General features: G+C 43.0%; 1 protein-coding gene across 3 annotated transcripts in view; it reads left to right on the forward strand.

Moving 5' to 3' along the window:
- Window positions 1–3,901: 3,901 nt before the first annotated feature.
- Window positions 3,902–16,522, forward strand: part of RBBP6 (RB binding protein 6, ubiquitin ligase) — a 29,925-nt gene continuing 17,304 nt past the window's right edge. For all 3 annotated transcript variants that reach the window (XM_083473944.1, XM_083473945.1, XM_083473946.1), the window contains exons 1-3: window positions 3,902–4,765; window positions 9,717–9,816; window positions 13,089–13,125. In XM_083473944.1, coding sequence (XP_083330070.1) covers window positions 4,600–4,765; window positions 9,717–9,816; window positions 13,089–13,125 — 303 coding nt within the window. In that variant the 5' untranslated portion in view covers window positions 3,902–4,599. The remainder of the gene's footprint in view (window positions 4,766–9,716; window positions 9,817–13,088; window positions 13,126–16,522) is intronic.

Genomic DNA, 16,522 nt, shown 5'->3' on the forward strand with positions numbered 1-16,522 from the left:
AACACTCTGTGAGGTGAGTGGGGCTGAGAGACTTCACAGAAGTGTGACTGGCCCAAGGTCACCCAGCAGCTGCATGTGGAGGAGCGGAGACACGAACCCGGTTTCCCAGATTACGTGACTACCACTCTTAACCACTACACCACACTGGCTCTCTCTCATAAGTAGCTATGAATTAGGGTCCTCTGTCAGAATGGATGCCAATATGCTCCAAAGTCACCAGAAAAGGTTCAGTGGCCACACTGACTCCTGCCACTCTCCCACCCTCCTTAAATAAGATTAAAATGAATATTCTGCTCCGGTGCGATGTGTCTTGAGCAAAGAGTCTTCCCTCCTCTCCTCTCCTTCAAAGGATTGTTGCAGACCCCTCCTTCTATGCGCCCCCTGGCACCCTTTTCCTTTACTCCTTTTTGTCTTTTTCCCTAGACAGTGTTTTCTCTCTCTCTCTCTCTCTCTCTCTCTCTCTCTCTCTCGCTCTCTCTCTCTCTGTCAAGCCTCTAAGAGAGCACAAAGTTGCTGTTGTTGTTGCTAATTTAATTTACACTGCATAATTGCCCAAGTGGCTTCTATGCAGTTTGAAGCACAGCAGAAGAGCCCACTGATGCTTGACCAGGTGCGCTGGCACCTGTGTGACATCTGCTGAATTAACATCGGGCAAATCCTCCAGACAGCAAATTTCAGAGAGAGTGGCATTTCCCATCTCCAGCATGTAATGCCATTTCATATGGACCCTTTTAGACTTGGTGGAGGGTGGTCTCCCTATAGATTTTACTTGTTCCTTCAGGTATAAAAACATCTAAGCCCAGCAACTTTTCTGAATTAAAAATTAACCAAGTATTGTTATGAGTTTGCAGGGAGGAAGTAGGCTGTATGTGAAACCCTTCTAACCCCTGAATCCAGCAAGGGTTAAAATATAACCTGGACTAGCTTCCTGTGTTTAGGCGATCACCTGGGTGACGGGCAGGGCAATTTTCAGCCAGAACTCAGTGGAAATCAATTCTGGCACATCTCAGATGGGCACCATGGCCATTATAATAGCACAAGGGAGGAGCTCATGGTGAGTTCTAGCACCTCTTTTTATAGAAAAATAGCACTGGTGTTGGGCCATTAAGAAACAAAGGAAAGGGGGCTCTGAGCAAGAAGACAACTCAACTGAGAGATAGTTAGAAGGACAAAGCCTGAGTTTAGAATTGAGAATTGGCAGTGATGTGACCTAGAGGTAAAGCAGCAAGTTGGAGAGTCAGAACAATGCTTGATTTCTGTTTGAATCTGAGGCTGCAGCTTTGGGAGAAATAACCCTTTTTGGGTGTTAATGCTATGAACCCCTCTGGCTCAGGTTGTGTTGTTGTTTAGTTGTTTAGTCGTGTCCGACTCTTCGTGACCCATGGACCAGAGCACGCCAGGCACTCCTGTCTTCCACTACCTCCCGCAGTTTGGTCAAACTCATGCTGGTAGCTTCGAGAACACTATCCAACCATCTCGTCTTCTCTCATCCCCTTCTCCTTGTGTCCTCCATCTTTCCTAACATCAGGGTCTTTTCCAGGGAGTCTTCTCTTCTCATGAGGTGGCCAAAGTATTGGAGCCTCAGATTCACAATCTGTCCTTCCAGTGAACACTCAGGGCTGATTTCCTTAAGAATGGTGAGGTTTGGTCTTCTTGCAGTCCATGGGACTCTCAAGAGTCTCCTCCAACACCATAATTCAAAAGCATCAATTCTTCGGCTATCAGCCTTCTTTATGGTCCAGCTCTCACTTCCATACATCACTACTGAGATAACCATAGCTTTAACTATACGGACCTTTGTTGGCAAAGGTCCGTAAATAAACACCACATATCATAAAGACATCGCAGTCTCCACTGTGCCTCATTCTAAAAGGAAACAGGAACCCTGGGTAAGCTCCTGGAACCCCTGAAATCTCACACTGCTCAGAGAGTGGAGTAGTGTGCAACAGTATATTCATTGCAAAGCTCTTGCTACTATGAGCCATTATGTCCCATCCTTCCACAAAGCGCTTGCTCCATCCCTCTCTCCAATGTTGCCAAATGCCTAGCACAGTGGTGAGGCTCCAGGGGCTGCAGTAGAGGAGGAGAGCCACAAGGGGGCATCCCATGAACATCCACATTGGCTGTGTCTGCCTGATGAAATCCTGGTTTTGTAAGCCATGCAGGTGCTTTCTGCACCCATCCAAAGCTCCTTCACTCCTCCCTTTGCATAAGCAGGGTCTTAGTTGATCACAGAACAATAAAATAGAATCAGAATTATATAGTTGGAAGGAACCTCAAGAATCATCTAGTCTATGGATGTAGCAGGAAATGATGGTTAGCTGCATCTTCCTGGTTAAGTTTCCCTGCTTGTGGCAAGGCAGAAGTGAAGCATGAGCAGCAAAGGAGCTGGACTCCAGTGTGCAGCACCCACACATACTCTTAATATGCAATAAAACTTGCACATATTAAGCCAATAACTGATTGTGTGAACACAGCCACTGAGTGTAAGGTTGTGGGTCAACTCAGTGACAATAAATCCTTCTGTTCTGTTACAAACTAATATGCAAGGAGGGAGGGGGGTCAGGGAGCCTTCCCATTGTCTCAGGAATTGAGTAATCAGCATTTTAATGGGTGACACACTATCAGGAAAGGCAATCAGGTAAGGCAATCAGATAACCTGGCAGACAGGAAAAACAACACCATCTTTTCTGTGATGTAGATATGATGTTTGTGGGGGGTGGACTTGGGTTACACCCCTTCTGTGATGTATGTATGATGTATGGAGGGGAGGTCTTGAGCTCCAGGGCAGGGAATTTAAAATGTCTATATAAGGCCTCGCGCGCCATTGTTCTGGGTTCCTCCTTTCCTGTGTTTGAGGGGAGCACCCTGTTGCAACAGATCAATAAAGATCAAGCTTACTAGCTGCTTTGCTTCTCCATATTCTCTGGTTGGCTCTGTTATTTTCTCCTACCAATAGGGAACCTTCGTAAGGCCTCTATATGGGCTCTTGGATACCCCATAAGGGAAAAAGGGCAGATCTGATTTACAACACAGTGAGCCAGTACATAGACACATTTATCAGTGAATTCTTACATTTGGTATCATGCAGCAAAGGCCCTTTGAATAGATAGGAAGAAACTGTGATGAAGTGTTTTGTGGGGACAAATCACAAAAGTCACAAAAGTGATGGTACTGATTTTAGTAGTGGGCTGCATGTGCATATGTACTGGAGGGGCAACCCCCCCCAACCTATACATAAATTCCTGCAACAAAATGTACTTCCCTTCTTTATGGCAAGGATTTGCACTTCCCCACTCACTGTGCTTTCTTTCACTAGTCCATTAATTCAATTCATGTATACTTGAATCTAAACATATGTACAGTGGTACCTCTGGTTAAGTACTTAATTCGTTCCAGAGGTCCATTCTTAACCTGAAACTGTTCTTAACCTGAAGCACCACTTTAGCTAATGGGGCCTCCTGCTGCCGCCGCGCTGCCACTGTGCAAGTTCTGTTCTCATCCTGAAGCAAAGTTCTTAACCCGAGGTAATATTTCTGGTTTGGCCGAGTCTGTAACCAGAAGCATATGTAACCTGAGGTACCACTATACTGTATCCTTGTGCGTATATTTCATATATTGGACTGATTTTTTAAAAAAAATAATAATATGTATATTCCTTATATTAGACTTTTATATAAAATAAACAATGGACAGGGCGAAATTTAAATAGGTATCCTTGCAATATATCTCTGAAAGCCGCAAGAGGGCTGCGTGCCTCCAAAGCCCCTCCCCCATCCACCATCTCCCCCATCCACCATCTCCCCCATCCACCATCTTCTCTCCTAGAAGGGCCCCCCGTGCCCTTGCTGCCTGCGCCTTTAAGAGGGAGGAGCCCCGGGGGCTCACGCGGCTGAGAGGGGAAGGCTAGGAGGAGAAGGAGGCGGAGGGTTAAAGCCGGAAAGCACCGCTCTCCTTCCTTCTTTGCCCTCCCTCCCTGCCACCCCCGCCCTTTTCCTTTGTCATAATGCGCAGGGTCACGTGAGGCCGAAGGTGGCGCACTGTGACGCATGCGCAGACCAGTAACCCGGGAGGGGGGAGGAACCGCCTGCGCCTTGCGCTGCTGTTGTGCGTGGAGCGGCCGTTCCCTCCCTCCGCAGCCCCTGCGGTCGCTGGCCGGGAAACCCCATCGAGCGGAGGAGTGGTAGCGGCGTCGTGAGGGGAAGGAGTTGGAGGCCGAGGCCGAAGACGACGACGAAGGAGGAGGAGGAGAAGGAGAAAGAAAAGGAACGGAGGGAGACCGAGGAAGAGGAGGAAGGAAGGAGAGAAGAGGAGAAGAGAGGAGTTTTAGGAAGCCGCCGCCGCCGCCATGATGGCGGCCTAGCCGGCCCAACGCAACGCCTGACGGGAGCCGCCGTTGCTGCCGTCGCGGAGGACCATGGCGGAACGAGGCGGCCTTTGAGGAGGAAGAAGCCGCCGCCTCACACGGGAGGACGCCCTTCGCGGCCCTTTTTCTTCCTCGAGGCATCTTTCCCTCCCCGCCCGCCGCCGCCGTAGTCTCGGCGCCTGCCCATCCCCCACCCGCGTAGCGCCCCCCGTCCTTCCCTCCCCTCCACCGCCATGTCCTGCGTGCACTACAAGTTCTCCTCGAAGCTCAAGTATGACACGGTCACCTTCGATGGGCTCCACATCTCGCTCTGCGACCTCAAGCGCCAGATCATGGGCCGCGAGAAGCTCAAGGCCGGCGACTGCGACCTCCAGATCACTAACGCTCAGACCAAAGAAGGTAGGAAGGACGACGACGACGGGCGGCTCTCGTGCTCTGTTTTCTCGTGTCGTCGTCGTTTGGCTTTCTTCTCTTCCTCTCCTCTTGTGGGGACACGACCAGCATCCCTCACACACAGCGCGCGCACACCCACCCACCCGCGATCCAGCCGCCCCCCCCCGCACGAGCTTACCCACATGATGCGTACACACATACACAACAACATGGGTTTAAAAGGCACGTTTACACACACACGGAGCAGAAATAATCCCGGGGGCTGGGAATTGTGGCCTTGTGAGGGGTGGAGATGTGCTTTAGATGTATGGATGGTGATGTATGCAGCCACAGTCTAAATCGGGGCAGGAGTGACAAACATCCTTGACTCAGGAAGGCCTTCCTTTAGGAGGGTTGCTAGGCCACCTTTTCTCCAAAAGGTATAGGTCTTTATCTTCACATGCTTTCACTTTGCTTTCTGCAGAGTCAGGCCACTGGGCCTGTTTAGCTCAGTATAATTGACACCTTTGGTCTTCAGCTGGTGGGTTGGGACCCTCTACTGGGTCATGGTCTGATCTCAGATGTTAAGTGTCCAGTGGGTTTCCCAATGCATATTTGAATTACAGGTGGGACTCAGGCCTGACAGTATTGAAGACTGCTGCCAGAGGCTCCCTATGATGTCAGGCTGGGGAAATTCCCAGTCTTACCAAAGATGCCAAAGCTTAAACCTGGGGTTTTCCACTTTGCAGGTTTTAAAATTGCTTAAGGGTTGTTATAAAATTTTAGGATGCACACATATATCAGACACGCACTCCACAGAAAACCAGTCCTTCATCCTTCAAAATTTAGGAAATATTTCCTGAGAAAATTGCCCATTATTTTAGCACACAGAACAATCCCAGAAGCTATATTGGCTCCCCTAATATTAGAAGAGAAACCTTTCCCAATAGTTCTTTCAGTTCCAAATCCTTCAAATCCCATTTTAAGGGGGTATTTTGTGTATGAATACCAAGTGACCTGGATTCAAGAACTAAGTATTTACCATCTCAAAAGAATGGTCAGACTGCCCAGGTACAGTCATACCTGGGGTTGCGATCACTACGGGTTGTGCGTTTTTGGGTTACGGACGTGCTGAACCCGGAAGTACTGGAACGGGTTACTTCCGGGTTTCGGCGCATGTGCAGAAGCGCTAAGTCGCCTCCCGCATGGATCACGTTCACAACCCAAGGTTCCACTGTAATGCAATTAGTTAAAAGGTTATTAGGTATCCTGGCAGGCAGGAGAGGAGCCTCACTATCAGTTTTTTGTTGTAGACTGCCTCCTTGTTCATGATGTTTTTAGGGTGGTCTTTGGCTAAGGGGTTGGGCAATGTGTAAAGTCTTTAAAGGGGCTTGCACATCTTTGTTCTGGATCTCTCACCTCCTTACAAGGAGGCAGTGGCTTTGTTATAACAGAAAAATAAAGATCTGCCTTGCTTTCACTGGATCCTGCCTCCATCCATCTCTGACCCATTATGGACTTAGGGAACTCAGGGTCCCTTGGTGAGTTGGGCAGCAAAAACTAACCCCCAATTCTACAACAGGCTAAATACAAAGGGAAAAATACGAAGCAAATGCTCCACTGTTGAGCTAGGCATAGGAAAAGTGAGGGCCCACAGTTAAGCTGTGGGCAATATTGGGAATTTGAACCTGGAACTCCTTAGTCTTTGTCCAGGACTCTTAGCCATCCCCAGCCTGATGTTTTAGAGAACAGCTCCCATCAGCCCTAACAAGCATAGGGTCAGAAACTATGGGAGTTGTGGTCCTAAAAATCTGGAGGGCTCACACCACTGTGTACACCTTTTCCGTTACCTACCTTCCTTTCATAGATTGGTGTGTGTATGGGTAGCCAGTGGTCAAGTTGTTGCCCTGTATGTGGTGAGATGAATTACTAAGGTAGTAGCATCTTTAGTCTTGTGATCTTCTAGGTCTCACCACCCCAGACCCAAGGGTATATGGCCGATAAAGAATGCAACTACTCATGTAAGCAATTTAAAGTTACATTATATAGCACTTTTGTGCCTGCAACACTATGTTACTTCAGTAGTCCTTACAGCAGCTTGAAGCACATGCTTCCCCAACACTACCTAGTGTGCTAAAGGTAACAGTTGAATTGCGGAAACAGTTTAAAACATGTTTCATCAGTGTTACTTAGTTTCCCATTCCAATACCAGACTGGTACACAAAATCTTTACGCTGCTTCCCTGAATATGTAATAAATACCTAGAAAAATATTCTAGTTTTTATATGATAAATAAGTAGAGAGCTTGGCTTGTATCTGGTCATAGTTGAATCCATCAGAAGTTGTTGAATCCATTAACAAGGCCCCTCAGGTTTTTTTTGTTTTGACTGCAAGTGAGGCTCAGGTGGCCTGATTAGCTGGTGTCTGTCTGTAGCAGCAGTCAGCAGCAGATGCGTCAGAGGAAGTGCATGGTAAACAGTTGTTGGCATGAGCCATTCCAAGCCACTCACTCCCAGTTTCCGGCAGTTCCAAGATTCCACATACTGTTTAAGCAGTTACATCATGGCTAATAGCCACTGGTGGCCTACTTACCTCTGAATTAGTTAAAATCTTATTATCCTTGCTGCCTGATGGTGTGGCATATGGTGTTATGTCAAAACATACATACTGAATTTGTGTATGAATAGAGCCGCTTGAGTAGATTTACGATCTCCTGATTTCACCATTGGTACAGTATAGGGACACTCTGTAAGAGCCTAGGATGAGGAGGGGTGCTTTGTAACAGTTATGTCAGGAATAGGGAACTTGTGTTCTCCAGGTATTGTTGGCCTCCCAGCTCCCATGAGTTCCAACCAGCATAGTCAGGGGTGACTGGAAATCTAGCCCTCCCGCATATGGAGGAAACAGGTTCCTTATCTTTGACTTATGGCAGCCTAGGGTGAATACACTGGATACGATTCGTTTCCTGATTGGTGGTAGGCCTGGTGGACAATGACTTTGATAATGTCAACACTCATCTCAGTAACCTCCTTGGCATGCTAAAAAGTGGACCAAGACTGTCTTTATGTGAATCTTTAGGAAAGTACAAGTCGTGTTGGCCCTGCTGAGGATATGTGCATTTTAAACATTGTGCTTGTTACCACAAATCACGGCAAACAAAGCAGACTTCAGACTGCCACAAAAGCCTCTCATATGTACAAGACTTTATGGAAGAGAGAATGTTTGTCCTGCATGTATGTGCATTGTGTGTGTAAGGCAAGTCCCCAAGGTTGTCATATGCAGGCAAAAAGCTCCAAACTAACTGCTCACTGAAAATGGCATTCACCCCACTGAGAGAGTTCACTGTAAATGTAGATTAGATGTGTCAGGGCTGAATTAGGCAATTGGATTAATGTTTATTAGGCAGCAAGGTTATAGTAGTTCATCTAGTAAGGCACCCCAGACAGGTATCCTGGGGGAAATAGGCTGTGTCACATTTATCTTCACACTCCTTGTCCCCCCCCCCCAAGTATGTGTACCATTACGCAAGTTTTGTGTTAATTCCTGGAAAGTGTGTATAATTCCAGAAGAGACTGTAGAAAGACTGTTTGGGACAATAAGTTGAAAAGTGAACTATGGCAAGTTCTTGATGTGAACACAAGCCATTTATTTCCTCGAGAATTGTACAGTTAATTATTTAATTAATTTTCATGTCAGCTAGTTAATTTTTTATGACAATAGCTGTTTCAGTTGCTGAACTATCTGGAGTTTTAAAAAAACAACCACCAGGTCCCTGGGAAATTCAGTTGTGTATTATGCTTGCCATTTTTATGCTCTTGTCCAGGGAAAATCAGAAGACATCTTCACCAAATGCACTGTTAGCTTATTGTGCCCATGCATATATGATGTGTGTTAAAACATCCACATTGGCATAATGGTATTAGCAGCTCCGGGCTGGTGGGGGTAGTTAGTTGTAAGCACCCATCCTAACTTTGGAGCCGTGTATTAATTTTATAACTGGGTGCTTTTTAAAGAAATAGAGGTATGATTTTATAACTGGGTGCTTTTTAAAGAAATAGAGGTATGATTTCAATGTATGGGGTTGGGTGGATTAAACATTTTGGGTGGAATCCAACTAACTCCCTCTCTGATTAAACCCATTGGAATTGCTGGACCTAAGATAGTTGTGTTCAGTGAATCTACTCCAAGTATAACTGTTATTAGATAAACCTTTTATAATGGGGGGGGAGCCATGTAATCCAAATACTAAACTTGTGGTTTGTACATTAATACGTCCTGTTCTTTGCAACCTTTCACAAGGACAAGCTAACATTTTGGTTATGTGATTTTGGCAAAAAGAGGTAGAACATTTTTCAGTATTCCCAAAAGGGTAAGTCCAGTGAAATTGCCACCTCAGATCATTGTGCTACAGTAACTGCCATACCAGCTTTCTTGGGAACACTTTGCAAACTAGACTACAAATTCATAGTCTTAGGTTGCAGTCATATATACCCTTACCTGATAGACTCAGTAGGATTTACTTTTGAGTATACATTTATAGGGTTGCAGACAGAGTGTGCATTCCCAATACAGTGTGAAGTTCCAGACCACTCTGTGCATAAGTTATCTTTTGCTTTAAATATCTCCCTATGAAATCCTTGTTCTGGAGTGCACTCTTAATTGGCAGGGTCCATTTAGCATTTTAAAACTATCCCAAAGATGCTAAATACGGTCCTGTCATACTGTGCTTTTAGCCAGTGTCCTAATAAATTACATTTTCATTAGTATTCATTCTACAGGTCTTGGGTATATTAAGGAAAGTGGTCCAAGTTCCACCAAATGCTACTTCAATAATTGTGGGATAAGTATTAATGATCCCAAATGGTTACAATTGCTGAAAAGTCCCAGGGTTTTGTGGCCTATTTTGAGAAAATTCCACATTGGTTTTCTTTTATTTTATTCTGAACCAAGCATACATGTTTTTTCTCTCCTTTCCTAGAATATACTGATGATAATGCCCTGATTCCCAAGAACTCATCTGTTATTGTCAGAAGAATTCCTATTGGTGGAGTAAAATGTACAAGCAAAACTTATGTCATGTAAGTGTCTGTTTTTTTGTTCCAAGTACTAAAATAAACATATGGGTTCTAACTAACATGTAGAAGCTTAGTGATGCAAGAAACATAGTTTATTTCTGCTACATGAAAAACATGCATGCAAATTCATTTTGTCATATTTGACCATGCCAGCATATGTAAGTTGCACATTTCCATTTCAGTCTATGGCAGTTATATTCCTATTTATTCTCCTGACAAAGTTACACTTTCTAACAGAAGTTACAGGAAAAGCAGTTTTCTACTTGCTAGTTTGCTGAGGATTTCCATCAGAATCCTCTCCCCCACCCATGCAGTCTTGAGTTCCATGTGAGTGGATTAGGCACATCCAGCTTCTAGTTGGTAATAAGTTATGTGTTTTGATATGTTTGGTGAGAGTGGGACAATAAAGTCAAAAAGGTTATTTTGTTTACTGAATAATACTTTAAAATTATACTGTGCCCTTTCTGGTAGTCCTTTGAAAATGAAGAATCGGAGTTGGAATGGACCCCTGAGGGTCATGCATGAATGAAGTCCAACCCCCTACAATTTGGCATCACAGCTATCCCAACTTTAAAAACCTCCAAAAGGAAGTCTACTACCTTCCAAGGGAGTCTGTTCCACTGTTAAACAGCTCTTACCATCAGATTCCCCCCCCCAATGTTGGGGGGGATCTCTGTTTTTTGGGAATCTCTTTTTTTGTCATTTGAATCCATTGGTTAGGATCGTCCACTCTGGAGCAACAGAAAACAAATTTGCTCCATCTTCCTTGTGGCAACTCTTCAACTATTTAAAAATGGCTATCCTGTCACCTGTTTCTTCTCCAGGCTAAACACCCCTAACTCCTTCAACAGTTGTTCATAAGGCCTGGTTTCCAGACCCTTGATCAGCTAGGTCTCCCTCCTCTGCACATGTTTCAGCTGACCAACTTAAACGGCTGTGCCCAAGAATTAGCCCTACATCTATTCTTGTTTAATTTTTTACATTCTTTTACTTAGAGGCACTTGAAGTAGATTATTCCTCTCCAGTGAATAGACTTGTGTTCCTGCAGTTTTGGAATTTGGAAAATAAACTAGACTGAAATCCTGAGTGTGGGGCTGATTCTTGAAGTTCAGGTTGGCAATAGGTCCAATTCTGAACATCTCCTGGAGATAGAATATTTTATGTTTGGATTGACTTTGGGATGATAGAGATTAAATTGTAAAAAGAGTGGCTTTTTCACATTATGATTAATTATAAAATTAATTATGATCAGACAATGTTGAGCTTAATGATGAAAACAAATTTCTATGGTATGTAGAGACAGGATGAGGAGAGAAACCCTTGGGACTGGTTTTCCATTATAGGAGTTTGGGCTTGTCTACAGATTGCATAATGAAATCTGCATTCTACATGTGGGTAGGAGTTCCTGGACCACAGGACTCATTCATATTGCCTTTTGGGGAGGAATTGGGTGGAAGCAAGCAAGAGCAGTGGATGCTGGGCAGGGCAAGATTCTGGTGGATTGTGCTTCTGAAGATCATGTTTTGAGTATTTTAAGCAGATACTGTTCTAGTCCTCTTGTGCATTTGTCATAGCATGGGGTAGTTCATGATATCACCTCTCAGCCATCAATAGCATAACATGTGAATGGTGTGTTTGTGTGTGGGGGGGGGGGAGAATAAGAAAGAGGAAATCATAGAATTGTAGAGTTGGAAGGATGATCTAGTCCAACCCCTTGTGATGCAAGAATATGCAACTGCCCCATACAGGGATCAAACCTGCAATCTTGGAGTTATCAGCACCACACTTTAACCAACTGAGCTGGTGTTAGGTTTGATACTTGGTAACTGGATGGCACCCTTCCACACAGCTGACATAGGTATGATGGGTTAGCACTAAAGCATAATGTACTCTGGAGTGAACATTGACTTGTTCCTTTAAAGTCAAGTGAATACAGAGCACATTTGCCTATGTTTGCAAGAGTTGCTTATGGTAAAGATGTTGTACATTTGTAGGGTAAAATGTATCGCAAACATATCCTCAGGAACTCTTGAGAGTAATTTTTGCTGCCTGCTGAGGCCAGGTCTGGTGTCTCCTCCATCCCACCTGCCAGGCCAACACTAAAATGTCTTGCTGCACCATTCAGGCACTTAATGCCTGTCTTCATGTATTCTTCCCACCCCAATGCTCGCTTAAGCAGCCTGCTTCCTCCTCCTACAGAAAAATACTATTCCTGGTGCAAGGACCAGTTTTCTGCTTAGAGTTCCATTCCTTGGTATCTGTCCACCCACCCCTCACACACACACCATGGAACATGCTAGTTGAGTGTGCAGTACTATCCCCTCACCCCATGTGTAGTTTTAACTTAATGTGTGCCTGTGGCCTTCACTTTGTACCACCAGAGACCATGGTTAGGATTAGTTCTTTCCCCCATAATAAACATGATAGATATCAACCTCAAAAATGAGACAACAAAATAGCAGGATTCAGAGAATGGTTTTTTTTAAATACAAAATTGCTTTTATCTTGGGTTACTTGCTGCTTACATTTAAACTGTTTTCAGTGACAAATATGTAAGGCATGTGGTATAAGGCCCTATTCAGACATTGGCTTTGGACTTGCATGCACTCACTCCTTAACAATTGTGAGGAGATTTAAGCAATGTGTGGTTCTCTGTAATATCCAGGCTGTGGTTACTTAAACAACTTCTAACAAGAAGAAGCTAGCAGTTCCAAATCTTGCCTTGTTATCACAAACCTTAGTTTAAACACAGTTCGCCGAAGTTAAGATTTAATGGACAGTTGTGCTTTGTATAAAAGCAGGTGCTTCTGCTCACCCACAGCCATTAAAGAAGGGGAGGGGCTCACCATAGTTTATGCACATAGCAGAAAACCATGGTTTCCCATTACATCTGAATCAAGCTTAAGTGTGTTCATTATATGATGGCTCTTGTGCGGGAGATGCAGTTGATTAATACTGTTCTATAAACAGTTCTCTCTGGGCCAAGTTAGCTTCCTTGTTCACAGTTTGGGGATTTGGCCTTTTGTATACCTTTGTGCAGCTTCTGTCTCTCATGAAATGGGTAAAAGTTGTAAGTCTAATAATAATAATAATAATAATTAATAATAATAATAATAAATTATTTATACCCCGCCCATCTGGCTGGGTTTACCCAGCCACTCTGAGCAGCTTCCAACAAAATATTAAAATACAAAACAGGCATATGGTTTGTATCTAAGGTGGCAGTTTCCTCTGTCATTGCTGTTTTTCTGACATTCTCTATTTTCTCTTTTTAGAAGTCGAACTGATCCAGTGAGTGGAACTTCAAAAGCAGTATGTAAAAACACAATATCACACTTTTTTCCTTCTACACATTCACTTAATGTTTTTAAAGTAATGTAGCAATAAAATACTTTTCTAAATACTAATTTACATTGATTTCTCACAGAGAACCATTTATATTGTAAATACAATGTATTTTGAATCAGTATAGCAAAATTAAGCAATGCAGATCATTTTAATGTGAATATTGACACTTGTGCAAAGTGACGCACTGTATTGCATATTGAATGCAAGATTATTTCCTGTATGACTATGTGTTGTACAGATACTGTATGATCGTTTATAGATCATGTAAGATAAGGGTTTCACTGCTAAACGTGATTACCTTGTTCAACATCTGTGTGTCTCTAGTTAGTAGCTATATGTTTGTATAGGTTGTTGTGTGCCTTTTTGTTTTCTTGAAATAAAAACATTTGGAGTGTATCTTTTTTTTTGCCACTATTGCATTGTATCACCTAGGCTTTGTTCTAAGTATTTCCCTTTATAGTTTTTGAAAATGTTGTCAAAAACCACATTAGTGTTAAACTTGTTGTTTTTTTCCTTTTAACTTAGGGTTCAGGCACATGTTGAAACACCAAGAGCAGTTTTATGCAGCTATAAATGTGCCCTGTCATACACAGTCTTTGCACACGACTTCCAATAGCAATAAGAATTTTTTAAAAACCATCTAGAACTGGTATCCTGGATTTGCTTCCGTTTTTTTGTGAGCAAGCACATAATTTAAATTTGTCACAGTAGTCAACATACAGGAAACATATTTTGGCATAACAACCCAGCTACAAGTCCTGCTACCTTTTTAAGAAACCTTCCCAGTTGAGGATAACTTGCCTTACTTTTTTCCTCTTCACCAGACAAATTCCCTAATGTTATTTTATATTAGATAAACTCTTAAATTGAATACTCTAGTAAATCCTTCTGTAGCATACCATTGTTTGTGTATGATAACATTGGCAGCATTTTTGTTTGATTCTGGTGTATTAATTTGAGCCAGTACTAACACATATTCTGTTCAGTATGGTTTTGCTTAATTTAAGCTAATGCAAACCTAGTTCTAATTATTTTTCAGCTTGGCATATCTTAAGTGTACTTGTTTAAGTGTAGCTGGCTTTCTTTTTAGAAGAACGAAACCCAAAAAGTTATTTTGTGGATTTACTGGTCTTGGTGACCAGTGAGAATATTGATGAAATCATGGTTAACTAGAAATGTTTGGACTTTGTGTAGCCTTTCAAAATGTTAAACCATAGGCTGCATTTGACAACTCGTCATACATGTTTTAAAACTGCTTCCCATTTATAGTGACCCAATGACTGCTGTAATACATAATATAGTGGATTTGTGTAAGCTACACTTACCTAATTCTTTTTTCATGAGCAGTCCTTTTCTTTGCTAGTATGTATATAAACACGACTATATGTTCGTAAATAAAGTTCAACATTCATTTAGAATATTGTGTTCCCTGGCATGTCTATTATACATCTGGGTAGTTCTTGTAGTTTGATCAAATGTTTTTTAAATGTGTTTTTTAAAGCAGGCTTGCAAACAGGTCCACAGAATTTGCTAGCCTACAAACTTTTATCCACATTGTAACGTATTTGCGTTCTAAAGTGGGGGTGATGGGTGTATACTTTTTAAAGCTTCCCTGTCGTAAGTACCTGGAGATGATTACTACTTCCTGGCCTAGAGGGTGGCTGTTTAAAGCCTGCTTTAAAGCTAAGGCGGAACACTTAGTTCCTTTACGTAATTCATCTGCTATGCTGTCTTGCCCAGATGTCAACTGAGAATTCAAAAGAAAATTCTTTTTGGAAATAGGTCTTTCCAATTCTGTGTGAAATGTTCAGTGCTCTGGGAAACTTGGTCTAGATGGTGGGGAGGAGACTTCAGTGCTTCCATGTGGTATATGACAAAGCGAAAAACTGTAGGCTGAAGATGAGGCTTGGCACTGGGCTGAGAGTAGTATAGAGTGCAGGTTTCTGTAGTCTAAAAAAGTCAACATGTTCTGGATTGTCAAGAATTCCCAAAATTAGTACTTCTTTGATTGTTGTCTTAGTATCCAAAAAGTACAGCAACTTTTTGGGTGGGCTTTCTGCATCTAATATAGACTGCTAATGTTCTTGACAAGGCCTCCACAAGTCAGGTTTCCTAAGAAGGCAAGGTGTCCCACACACAGATTTCCTCTCCTGTGTTGCAAATAACTTGGGATCTAGGAAGTTGTGAACTCAATCATGTACAGGGCTGGATCTAACATGATCCTTAGTGCCATGGCTCTGGGGTTTTCTTAGCTCTTTGTGGCGCTCTGAGTTCATTGTAGGGCATGGGTTTGACTGGGTGTGAAATGTGAATCAGCTGTTTGTAGCCATGCAAAGGAATGGAAATCAGAGGACTGACAGAAACCTCAACTGGAATTCATGACTTTTAAGACCAAAGAGTTTAGTATTAAAGGAATAAGAGCAGCCAGAGGACTTCCAACTACTAGGAGACCCAAAATTCACTTGCTTGTGGTATTTTAGAGGCCAGGATGCAGTGTGTTCCCTTGTCCCTATTCTCTTAGGCAATGCTCTGCTTGTAATCTGTTCAGTGCTTTCCACGGGAAATATTACCTCTGTGCCCATGTTCCATAACTTGCTTCATATGGCTGCAGCTGCTTACAGTAAATAACACCTGATGAGCTGTTAAGCTCTTCAGTTTACCTGCTCAGCCTGTTACCACACACAAAAATAACTGCCATGATACAGGTTATGAACTCATTTTCTTGAAAAGGCTGCCTTTAGAAAGCTGAGTTTGAGTATACTGCTTTAATTAAATTGCTGCATAGTTCAAGCTACAAAAAATGTTAGTAGTCAGATAGCTCTGATTGTGGGACATTATGGAGGTGAGGTCATTGCAAATAACTCTGCGTTGGCTGAGGCTGGCCACGCAGCTTTAGGAATGGTGACCAGGATCCACTCTTAATGATGTCCCAAGTGTAGTGCTGGTGGGATTGAATGGCAGCTATTCACTTGAGCAGGAGAAAGTAAAGGGGTACCCTCATAACTTTGGGCAAAGTGTGAAACCTATTGACTCGAGCATGTTCTCCCATCCTGCCAAACAGAGTCCTACAGAACTCCATAGAGGCAAGCTTAATTCTTTTTCAGGGTTAGCTTCTATCTGCCTAACCCCATGTTTCACTGTCCCCCTTTTAGGCAGACATTATTGTAACACTAGTCACAAACACCTGAAATGTTGGGAGTTAGAAGGGGAAAGTGTGTTTTATTATCTTAACATAAATCCATTTTTCTTCTTCAGCAACTTTTTGCATTACACTTGGAAGACCATAAAACAATGCTAGTGTTTTACGATGTTATAGTTCTGATTGCTTTCACTTCAGAGCTACCTGTAGGCACTACTTAAA

The sequence above is a fragment of the Podarcis liolepis genome (assembly GCF_965112155.1).
Source record: "Podarcis liolepis genome assembly, chromosome: 14".
In the NCBI taxonomy this organism is placed as follows: Eukaryota; Metazoa; Chordata; class Lepidosauria; order Squamata; family Lacertidae; genus Podarcis; species Podarcis liolepis.